The sequence below is a fragment of the Rhinoderma darwinii genome, chromosome 4 (genome assembly GCF_050947455.1).
Source record: "Rhinoderma darwinii isolate aRhiDar2 chromosome 4, aRhiDar2.hap1, whole genome shotgun sequence".
NCBI classification, from domain to species: domain Eukaryota; kingdom Metazoa; phylum Chordata; class Amphibia; order Anura; family Rhinodermatidae; genus Rhinoderma; species Rhinoderma darwinii.
Genome location: NC_134690.1, coordinates 348,687,982 through 348,700,765, shown reverse-complemented (window position 1 = coordinate 348,700,765; position 12,784 = coordinate 348,687,982). Strand labels below are relative to the sequence as shown.

Below are 12,784 nucleotides of genomic sequence, written 5' to 3'. Positions count from 1 at the left end.
TATTGGGCATTATTACTGTCAGGGGCACTATCAGCTTGGCACAATTGTTATTGGAGGATACTGTCAGGCACGATTTGCTGGGCACAATTATTTTTGAGAGCACTATGTGTGGCACTAATTGCTATAGGGGGCACTATCTGTGGGGGTACTAGTATTTTCAAGGGGACTATCTGTATGGCACTAATATTTCTGCAGTACCGTATTGGGTCACTGGGCAGCACAGCCGACACAGTATTAAGGCTAGCAGCAGGGTGACACTGTTAGTGCACCAGTATTGGGAATTTGTGTTGAAAAGGTGGAGAAGATGATAGAAAAGTGAGGAAAATTAGATGTCTGGGCAATAAACTCTGCTGAGATGATTTTTGGCTGGAACAAGCATCATGGCAGTCTGGGTCAGATGTAGAAGATGAGGAAAGAGAAAATGTCTCCAGTCAGAGAAGATGTCACCTGTGAGTCACTGGATGTAATTGTGCAGACTGCACTTTTGCTTCTGTGAAAAAGACGGAAACCTAGCAAACGGAATCCAACTGAAACAAAAGAATTACCATGGAAAACAGTGGTAAATCAAACGGAAGCGATGCTTTCGGTTTGGATTTCCGGTCATCTCTCCCTCTGACGGAAGAGACCTAAACTTGAGACAACGGTGGTGTGAACTTAGTCTAACTGTCTGATCAGTGGTGTATTCTCCTGTATGTTCTGTAGCGCTAAATTTAATTAAAAAAGTAATATCCATCCAGAGATCGAGTCTATTGAGAGCCTAGCAACACCCCTAATAACTTACACATTATCCTCCCTGGTTCTGTCACAACTCTGTACTAAGTAAAACTCAAGACCTTCCCAAATTAAAACCGTAGATCTCACCTCACTACGATTGCCTATCCCTGCCTTAGAGCCAGTTAATAATTTTAAGATGACTGTAAAAAACAAATGGTTCCCTATATATGGTTATTGGTGGGTATTTAAAGGGGTTTTCCCATGAGGGACATTTATGACATATCCACAGGATATTTCATAAATGTAAGATAGATGCGGGTCCCACCTCTGGGACCCACACTTATCTATAGAATGGCGTCCCCTAAACCCCGTTCTAGCTTTTGTGCTCAAGCCACTTCCTGATTACATGGTCGGGAGTTACAGAAACAGCATAACTCGCTGAACTACGCTGTTTCCGTAACTACCATTCAGTTCATTGAGGCTTTACGGAAACAGCGTATCTCAGCGAGGTATGCTGTTTTCTCCTTCATGGTCGGAAATCAGCCGGGAGACAGGTAGAACAGGGTTTAGGGACCCCGTCCTAGGGATAGGTGGGACCCGCATCTGACATTTATGACATATCCTGTGGATATGTCATAAATGTCCCTCGTGGAGAAAACCCCTTTAAGCGAAGTGTCACACACTTGATGCCTAGCTGACCATGACCTACCTCAATATTCTTCATCATTACTATTATACTATAATATATTATAATATTACAATTAATATTAAGAGAAGACACCGCCCATTAGCAATATACAGTGGGACTTTAAATAGGAGAATAATGATAATAATCTTTACTTGTATAGCGCCAACATATTCCGCAGCACTTTACAATTCAAAGGGTTCATATACGGACAATATCAGACATTACATGGGGACACAACTAGTTACAAATTCAAGCAATAGGAGTGAGGATCCTGCTCGCAAGAGCTTACAATCTATGAATGCTTGTCTGTTTTAAAATCTTTAAAAAGTCGAAGTACAAACTAAAAATAACACAAAGTACTAACACTATCATTAACATATGTAAATGTTTCAGAGAGTTCTCAGAAGTAGAGATATGTGAGATAAAGTAGTGATCACAGGGAAGATATTTTCCTTGACTTCCTGTCAGCCTGAAATGGTTGATCGCAGGGATATGGTATCAGTTTTGGACAAGCCCTGTGTATATTGAACTAATAAAAAAAATTGACTGCCTATTTTCATGGCAGCTATCATTTGTTACCTGTAGCCTGTCCATGTATACAAACCCTTAATCCGTCCATGAAATTATATTTGCCTATTGTCTAATACCAAATCATATTCAAAAGGGAAAAGATTGTCACATGAAGCTGGAAATGTTTTCCGTTTTCTCAGGGCCTCAGACCATTTACTAAGAGCTTTAATGGAATTACTAAGTATTTTTGTCATTAATTATTAAGTTGTTTTTTTATAGATCGATCTCCATGGAGTGTTTGCCTTTTATGTGGTCCATTAGGAACTTGTGAAGGGCAAACAACCATATAACAACTTGATGTGGATTGACTGGTTTATGGTTGGTGTGTATTGCGGCTTTCACTGTTCAGACTACTGTCGGGCTTTTCACAGTGATCCTTACATAATGATGCTGTCCTTCAGTAACAGAGATTGTGGTCGCAACTAGAGCCTAAGGGGGCCTAAAAAGTCTCAATATTAAAACTTTTCACCCTAAAAATGAATGTAAAAATATTAGCAGTAAGCATTATAAATTGTTTTCTGGAAAAGGCTTTCTCTTACATCATTTCTTACCCAGCTTTCTTATACTCCTGCATGGCAAAACTGCTGAATTACATAGTAATGCTTTCTGTAGTGCAGTATAACGGCATAACTATTGATTCAGTATTTTAGGAAAGCAGAGTGACAACCCCTGTAGTATCTGTAATGATGGAGACCAGGGTTGCCAACTGTCCATAGTGTCCAGGAGAGAAAAAAACAATGTAGGTCAATTTCTCTTTTTTCCCCCCTAAAGTTTGCGTCAAGATTGTGAGCCCCAATGGGGACAGTAAAAAAGAGGACCTCTGTACAGCGCTGCGTAATATGTTAGCGCTATATAACTAACTAAATAAATAAATTCCTCATCATGTGCTGCACTTGTATTCTATGACGTTACTGCGATTCTTTCTCTTTTACTAAAGTCCCAGGACCACTTTCCAATCTGACGTGGTGGCTGTATATAGGGAAGACCGCAGCTTCTACTGACATGAGACACTGTTGCTCTCACTGATGTAGAGGACACTGTGGCTTACTGAAATGGGTGGGCACAGTGGCAGAAATGAGGGGACACACATCCATACGGTAATTTTTTTTATTTTTACGATTTATTCTTTTAAATAAAATCAGGTTATCAAGACCGCTTTCCCATCAATCAATACATACAGAAGCAGTGAACTTATTTTCTGCCAGACCTGCCACAGTATAATGGTGTTTCAACAAGGCCTGCCAGCACTCTGAATTATTTAGTAGAAAGCTGTAAAAATAACAAAATGCAGCACAATTTACTTGCATATTTTAAAACATTCCTAGCGTTACTGAAAATAAAAGCATTATCACTCAGTAAGCAGCAGTAGATGTGAATTAGAAGTAATGCAGCTAGAAATGAGGTGCCTAACCCAGGGGAGTAATATGACAGTGCAGGGCCCCATAGCAAACTTTTGAATGCCCAACCCCAACCTTTTGTGAAAGTACTACTCCCAGCATGGCCTGACAATTGACAAACTACAATGGTAGTTGTAGTTTTACAGAACAGATATCACAACTCTTATAAAACTACAACTCCCAGCATGACCTGACAAATGATCAGAGCCTATTGGGGCAATGGTACCACATACACTAACAACCACATAAGTATAAGATGCAGGATAAGAGCAAAGGAGACATCAAACCCCAAACCAGACCCCTAAGCTCAGAGACCAGTTACCTAAATAATTTCAGACCCCAAAAGGAATTTAGGCAGCAAACTGAAACCATACCCCAGCCAGACCCCTAAATTAATTCAGACCCTAGACCAAAAGAAAAAAAATTATTCACACAATAGACATGTCCAAATCCCTATGGACTTACCGCTCCCGGGTACTCGTGCCTCTTCACCTCCGGGTGTCACCACATTCTGGTTCCTGACCCCGACAAGGACCTTGTATGCGCTGCCGCACACAACGTTTTGATGCATGGACGGCCGGTGATGCGCCTAATTTATTAAAAGGTGTGCGCCACTGAATTAATTAGTTGCATTTTTCTCCAGCCTGTTTTCTTTTAGACTGGTTTATGAAGCGCCAATCTTAAGTAAACCCCCCCCCCCTTGTTCTGAACGATGGGTCAGATTCCAGATGAAACGATTATCGTTAACTATTGTGACATTTTTCGGATCGATAATGGCAGTGGTTATGTGTATGGCCAGCTATAGTTTGAGTTTAAAACAGACCTCCTGTACCACGGCTAGTGAAAGGTAGAAGAGTGCTGGACTCTACTGCAGACTTTGTTACAGTATCACTGTCGGGGGGCATCATGGTGGGATCGCTTTGAAGATAGAGTAACAGTAGTGAAGATTTCTGGCACACAGCAAACTTACATATACTGGTTATCCATGGTAATTTTTTGGTGATTGATCTCATATTGAGCATTTTTTTGCCTGTTGATAGTCGAGCCTGCCCAGAAGATAGGACATTGTAGAGGTGGTAATGCCAGTGTGCAAATGGCCTTATACTGCTGCCCGTATACTACTTGCTGCAGTGAACATTTACCCATGTGTTATGTACAACTATAAAAAAAGAATAGTTCAAACTCTGGTATATACATGACTTTTATATACATTTATTCTTTCCCAGTAGTTGTTTGTCTCTGTCTAGACGCAGGTTCGGTTTAGCTCGGTTTGCCTCTCTTTGTTATGATATTTTAGTGCCTGGAAGGAAATTTCTTTTTGTTGCCAAGTTTCTTGCTCTTTAGCTGTGACTTTCTAAACACGACAGACTGAAGTTGGTTATTGTTTTCCCAGTGTATTTCCAGCGAACAGGTTCTCTTTACTTATCTGACAGCTTTAACCCCTGTCATTAAAACATTTGGCAATCTAATGGAAAAGACCTGGCAGATTGTGAACAGCCTCAGCATTTTTTAGCTGTATAAGGCTTCATTCACATGGGATATGAACGCACCTTGTGAGATGTGTTTGTTTTGTGCCAAAATGGGAAAACAAGGAAGCCCTTTAGGGAGTAGCTATTTTAGCATTTGCCTGATATATTCTATAAAACAGCTTTATGATATATCTAATATATTCTTTGTAGTGCTTAGCAGGATTCTGTCTATGAATTGGCCAAAAAGAGATATAATTTGTCCCTACACATAGCAAAGTGTACCTTTTGCCTGCCTCCCTCTTTCCGTTATTTCATAGGTCTTGAACCTTGATTGATATTCAAAGGGGCTCCCCTACTAGGCTATATGGATGTCATAGAAGTGGTTCTTCTGCTCGAAATCCCCCTCTATTAGCCAAACTGAGGGCTGCTAGAAAGAGCGGTTCCCGCTATGAAGGACTCGGCCCAACCATGTATTACATGATCCCCCAATAATAGGAATGGGTGCCATGCAATTCTACATTTCCCCTGCAGCAGAAAATATGTGATTGCCTACAGGTTCCCTCGGTGCTAATGGATGATCATGAGGATGCAGCATTTTGTAATTGGGTTCTTGAGTTTGCAAAACCCCTTTAAGGTGTACCTCCAGTTATATAAGAAAAATAATTATAGTACAGGACTTCATTTTTTTTCTTAAGAATTTGATTGAAGGATTTGGCCTGCTCGTAAGTCTGCAGCAGGAAACCGTGTCCTGCTCTATCTCCTAGGCTCCCATTCGAGTATGGGAGATAGCGCTTTAAAGGGAACTTCTCAGTGGTTTGTAGCCACTAATCCACCAGCATGCCACTATGCTGCAGGGTTTAGTGTTCCAAACATGCCAACGTCAAAAATGAAAGTTTCAGAAATAGTAAGTAAATTATAACTTACTGAAATTAGCTTGAGAGCGGCATTGGGCAAATGCGCTTTGTGCACATGAAGCTAAGGACTGTACACCTCACATGCGTAGTGAAGCGAGGTGTACTGTCCTCAGCTTCATGTGCGCAATACGCATGCTCCCAATGCCACCGGATTCCTTCCGGTAGGTTGTAATTTTCTTTACCAACTATTCTTGAAACATACATTTTTGACGTGGGCAGGTTTGGAACACTAAGCCCCAGCTGCATAATGGCATGCTGGTGTTTTAGTGGCTTCAAACCTACTGACAGGTTCCCTTTAAGATGTTTCTGTCACCTTGCAGGTTATTATTGGATCACTTTAGCTTGTTGCATTATAATGGTAAGTTGCTATTTATGTAATTTCCTAGTATAGCCTAGAAGTGGTGCAAAGGTAGAGCTTCAGCTCAGTGTGATAGGCCACAGTGTTATAATGGCATTTTTGTTTTATTGTAAGTTACGTTAGTCTATTGTTAGATTTGTATATTGAGCTTCCAGGAGTGCGGAGCTAGAACGGTCTCCGATGTCCCACTTCCATCCTATAGTCTCTGTGGTCTTTGTCTATTTTAGACATAAAAATTTGAAGTGGACTACAATATACTTCTGAACACTAGTAATCCTTTAGCTGCCAGCAGGAATGGCATATTGAGAACTGGGTTAAGCCGAGTTTTATGCATTTTTTTTTTTTCTCATTTTCAATGAAGTTCTTTACAGTGATGCTAGGTCTGTCCCAAGCCCAAGCAGATGAGGAAAGTTTACTTATCAATAATGCAGCTTTAGAGAGAGCTTTTGGGATCTGCCCGGCTGCTCCTCTCCAGTTTCAGGTGTGAGATCACGACAAGCTGCACGTTCACAGCCCTGCCATTGTTTATTGAACAGATCATGTTACTGCCAGGTTGGCTGTCTTTGATCTCACAGAAAAACATGGAATTTGGTAACCATTGCACATTGTTATAAAACTGACGGTAGCAGGCAGTACCTATAATAATTTATAATCTATATGGGTATGGAGGGCAAAGAACATGTGCGGCAGAGATAAATTGTGACTAAAAATAGCTTGCAATACATTCCAATTACAACATGGTAAAATACAGACACAATGGAGGAGATAAAGCAAAACTGATGCAACGGCCTAGTGCAGTAGTTGGCCACAGCAACCAATCAGATTGATTCTCCTATTTTCCAAAAGGCCTCTGTAAAATGAGCGGTGGAATCTGATTGCAAATACTTTACCATTGATTTGTAGGATAGGCCATTAGGATGCGTCCACTAAACAGCTAAGTTAGAAAATGTTAAAGAGAATTAACCCTTTACAAAACAGTTGAAGGCTGTACAAAGATACCTACAATCTTCTAGCTTACAATTTCCTCTATCTAAAATCTGTGATAAAACTGCACAAAGAATGATCAGAAATGCAACAGTAGACCCCGACTTCACTGCCAAGGACCTAGAGGAATATTCTGACTGTCACACAGGAATAGCGGTATACTGGTCCACTGTCCACCATTACCGGCTCAAGTATGCCACAAGGTCCGAAGAAACAAAGTCTACAGTCTTTGGTTACAATCACTAAAAGAGTGTTTGAAGATAAAAAGGAGAAGCATTTCAAGGAAAAAACACCTTGCCACATGTTACACATGTCGTGGTTTGGTTATGCATTGGGTTGTGTGCCAGCCAGTGGCACTGGAAATGTTGTGCTAAATAAACATTCTCCATAATTTTTTTTTTTTTACAGTCATGTTTTAAAAAGAAGAGGATGTAAAAATGTGGTATCTCCAATAACGTGCTGCTATGGGAGAACATCTCGTTTTGCAATGATATAGGGCTGGAAGCTATAAATAGGAGAAAAAGCAGATTTAGGCCTCATGCACACGACCGTATTTTTTCACACCCGTAAATACTGGCGTAAATACGGGTCCGGTGTCACACGTATTCCACCCGTTTTGCACCAGTATTTACGAACCCGTGCTCGTAAATATGGGTCCGGTGTCACACGTATTCCACCCGTATTTACGAGCACGTTTTTGGCAGCAAAATAGCACTGCACTAATCGGCAGCCCCTTCTCTCTATCAGTGCAGGATAGAGAGAAGGGACAGCCTTTTCTGTAATAAAAGTTAAAGAAATTCATACTTACCCGGCCGTTGTCTTGGTGACGCGTCCCTCTCTTCACATCCAGCCCGACATCCCTGGATGACGCGGCAGTCCATGTGACCGCTGCAGCCTGTGATTGACCTGTGATTGGCTGCAGCGGTCACATGGCCTGAAACGTCATCCAGGACGTCGGCCCGGATGTCGGGAGGGACGCGTCACCAAGGCAACGGGCGGGAGACCGGACTGGAGAAGCAGGAAGTTGTCGGTAAGTATGAACGTCTTTTATTTTTATTTTTTACAGGATAGGGGATACATGTCTTTTGTTTATGGCAGAGCGGGGAGATACCTCCCCGCTCTGCCATAGTTTTCATTGTAGTCCCGGCGGTAGTTACGCCACTGAGCTGTGGCCTGCAGACCGGGTAGTCCCCTGACCTCGCCTCACCTCGCAACGCTCCCGTAATCACGGGTGAACACACGGAGCCACCCATGATTACGGGAGCCCCATAGACTTCTATGGGATGCCCGTGCCGTTATTACGGCATGAAATAGGGCATGTTCTATCTTTTTTAACGGCACGGGTACCTTCCCGTGAGCAAACGGGAAGGTACCCGTGGCTAACAGAAGCCTATGAGCCCGTTATTGCGGGTCGTAATAACGACCCGCAATAACGGGTGTTTTTACGGTCGTGTGCATGAGGCCTTAGAATTTATCCTCTTATTGTGCTGTGATCTGTAGAAAAAAATGTGGCTCCTAAAAATTTAGGAATCCTAGATAAAGAGTTTTATTTATGGGGGAAGGGTATCATAATAATGAATAATCTATCCAAAGGATACAGCTGCACAACCCCCTGGGATGTCCAACGTGACCTCGTCCCCTCAACTTCTCTTGAATCTTATGAAGAGAACGTTATTTTGTCAGTAAATAAAGCTGAGTCACATCTAACTTGAAGAATTATTTAGGTTAGTTAAATTGGCCAGATGGTAACTTATCTCACTCTTCAAAAACATTTGGTTTGGTTTTTTTTGTATTAAAGAGGCTCTGTCACCAGATTTTGCAACCCCTATCTGCTATTGCAGCAGATAGGCGCTGCACTGTAGATAAGAGTAAAGTTTTTATTTTTAAAAAACTAGCATTTTTGGCCAAGTTATGACCATTTTTGTATTTATGTAAATGAGGCTTGCAAAAGTCCAACTGGGCGTGTTTAAAAGTAAAAGTACAACTGGGCGTGTATTATGTGCGTACATCGGGGCGTTTTTACTTCTTTTACTAGCTGGGCGTTCTGACGAGAAGTATCATCCACTTCTCTACACAACGCCCAGCTTCTGGCAGTGCAGACACACAGCGTGTTCTCGAGAGATCACGCTGTGTCGTCACTCACTTCCTGCCCCAGGTCCTGCATCGTGTCGGACGAGCGAGGACACATCGGCACCAGAGGCTTCAGTTGATTCTGCAGCAGCATCGGCGTTTGCAGGTAAGTCGATGTAGCTACTTACCTGCAAACGCTGATGCTGCTGCAGAATCAACTGTAGCCTCTGGTGCCGATGTGGCCGACACGATGCAGGACCTGGGGCAGGAAGTGAGTGACGTCACAGCGTGATCTCTCGAGAACACGCTGTGTGTCTGCACTGCCAGAAGCTGGGTGTTAACGAATAGAAGTGGATGATGCTGATTCGTCAGCATCATACACTCCCATTCCTAATGCCCAGCTAGTAAAAGAAGTAAAAACGCCCCGATGTACGCACATAATACACGCCCAGTTGGACTTTTACTGTAAACACGCCCAGTTGTACTTTTGCAAACCTCATTTGCATAAATACAAAAATGGTCATAACTTGCCCAAAAATGCTCGTTTTTTAAAAATAAAAACGTTACTGTAATCTACATTGCAGCGCCGATCTGCTGCAATAGCAGATAGGGGCTGCAAAATCTGGTGACAAAGCCTCTTTAAACAAGTTTTGAGCATTTGTCAAACCAGTTAATATCATGATGATGATGATGATGATGTCCTAACTGTACAGCAATGGGAGGATCAAAAGGGCATACACTAGAATGTGTATGTAAATAATTGTTCAGTAAAATTCCTTTAATCCCTTCCCTACCTGCGCCGAATTAGTACGTCGCGACTCACAATTAGGTAATGCGTGCCACCGTACTATTACAGCAATGTGATGGCACCGGCTCAGGATCTGAGTCGGTGCCATCCTGCTGTAATGTACAGCCGACATCCCCCCACTCTAATGGACGGGATCAGAGATTACTCCAATCCCGCCTGTTTGAACATCTTAGATGCCAAGGCATCTATGTGGTTAGACGGAGGGAGGGGGCTCCCTCTGTCACTGCATCGGCACTCCACTATGGCCTCAAAATGGCCATGGAACAAATAAGAAAGCACAATCTTTTTGCACGTAAAAATCTTTTTATAAATCCAGTACAAAATTTCATAGTACAGACATACAATATTCACTATAAATGTGATCGTCCCAGCAGTGGCTACGATTGCCTGAATTCAAATAAAGTCCATATTCACATGGTGAGACGTTTCTGGAGGTCAACAGGAGTTAAGTCACGCTGTGAATGATGTTTCGAGAGACAAGGCCCTTAATTTTGGAAAAAATTGTAAAAGTAAAAAAGAAACGCTGTACATATTTAATATCGACACATCTGTAACAACCCATACAATAAAATGTGCCCAATGTTTATCCCACAAAAAAGACTAAAAAACAATTCCGGAATGTATATATTTTTTTTATCATCCCTCCTCAAAAAATAAAGATAAAATTGTATTTACCCCAAAATGGTGCCAATAAAAACTACAAATCGTCTCGCAAAAACCAAGCCCTCATGGTGCTCCATTGATAAACTAAATAAAAATGTTAGGGGTCTATAAATGCAGTGACCACATTTTATTTTATTTTTAAAAAAGTGTTTTTATTTGGCAAAAGTAGAAAAACATAATAATAAAATATACATTTGGTATCACCGTAATCTTAGCGCACAGAATAAAGTTATCATGTCATTTATATCGCACGGTGAACTCCGTAGAAAACATTGGTTTCCAAACTCTGGCTCTCCTACAACTCTATCAAGACAGGCTAGGAGTTGTAGTTTTGCAACAGCTGGAGAGTCACAGGTTGGAGACTTCTGATGTAGACGTTTTACTACAATGAACAGAATCTGAATATATGTCTTCTTTACTCTTTCATTTTCTCACAGCTTGGTCTGGACATGGAGGAACTGGAGGAGATAGAAGAAGATGCTGGTCTTGGAAATGGTGGTCTGGGACGTTTGGCAGGTAATTTATCCGTTTCTCTCTCTAAGGCTGTGTTCACACCACCGTCTGTGTTCTGCTGAGGGGTTCCGTCGGAGGTTTCCGTTGGGTTAACACCTCAACGGAAACCTAAGCTATCAAAAACAACGGAACCCTGTCGCAACGGTGACAGACGGAAACCATTAGCTAGCTTTCCGTCACCATTTATCTCAATGGTGAGGGAAATGGAAGCTTAGGTTTCCATTTGCCTTTCCCTTGAGGGGTTAACCCGACAGAAACCTCCGACGGAACCCCTCAAAGGATGGGCAACGCTTGAACAGGCCCTAAGCAGTTTGAATCATTTACATAACATAATTCACAGTCTGTAAATGATCACAGGATAGTCACAGGATAAAGTTGGCTGCCCACTTAAGCTCTGTTCACAAAACGTATGCTGATAAACCTATCCATAGAGCCCTATAGACTCAACAGATGCCAGGAGGACACCACTGGGCTATTATACATCAGTACCTTTTTTGTAACTGTATAGGAAAACTAAGTCTGCTGCGCTTTCCTACACAGTGGGCTATAGAGAGTACACTGCATACATTTATTTTTTTAACATGGGGGTCAATGTATGTCGTATGCCATACTAAATACAGTAGGAAAATGGAAAGTAAAAGAACCAGGAGGAGGCGCTATACAAAGTTAATATTGTTTTTAAATATTTGAGTGTTTAGTCACCAATGTATAGGTATGGAGTCTTACACGCTATGCTCCATGGGAAAAAGTAAGCAAATTGGCTCTCCCAATGAAAACAATCTCGAGTGCCCTGTGGGTCGGATATTGATTTACAGGTAAGCTACCTCTAATACTAGCAGAAGAGAGATTGTTTTCATTTTTCCAGAGGAGAGCTATTTTTCATACTTTTTAACATAGAGCATCATAGCCTGTAAGACTCAATACCAGCTGTGTATCTTCAATGAGAACCAGTACCCCTCCCCCCCCCAGCAATCCATTTAGTAGCACACCTGCATATCCTCTCTAGCCATCCAGACTGCAGGTAGCGTAATATACACAATAGATACAGTGCAGTCGTTTTTTAGGATATAACATTGTACCTGATCTCGAAGTAAAAATTTTGCACCATTTATCCAAATGAGCAAGAAAATGAGCCACAGTGCGGCGGGCCATCTGTTTTGGCTTACTGCCCCAGTGATTGACATCCTGCTCTATAGAAGCACCATGCTGCTACATGGCCATTATTACACGAGATTGGGGATCTCAGAACTTTTACTGATATGCATATCAGTCACTTAGGAGGGGCAGACAGTCTACATAAACCGGACTGTTGCTTGTTCGATTGCATGCATGTTTGCTGGCAGATTACTCACTTTTACTGTGCATTATTTTACTAAACTTCCTCTGTGTATATTGCCTATATTATGCTTCTGGCAATTTAGGAGGCTTTTCTGTGCTTACAGATCTGTTTTAAAGTGCCAGTAGCCGTAGGGGAGGCTGGTGCTTCCTTTGACACTTAAAAATGTTTTCTCCTGTATATAATCTTCTTTAATGGAATTTATAGGAACACTGATACATTGTGTTATTGCTGGGGGGGGTATGCATGACACAATGATTATAATGTTGGTGTTCTTTGAATCCCTAAATCATGCACCCC

General features: G+C 41.7%; 1 protein-coding gene across 1 annotated transcript in view; it reads left to right on the top strand.

Moving 5' to 3' along the window:
• Positions 1 to 12,784, top strand: part of PYGB (glycogen phosphorylase B) — a 74,229-nt gene that overhangs the window by 25,258 nt on the left and 36,187 nt on the right. Inside the window, exon 3 of the mRNA XM_075862930.1 lies at positions 11,073 to 11,151. Coding sequence (XP_075719045.1) covers positions 11,073 to 11,151 — 79 coding nt within the window. The remainder of the gene's footprint in view (positions 1 to 11,072; positions 11,152 to 12,784) is intronic.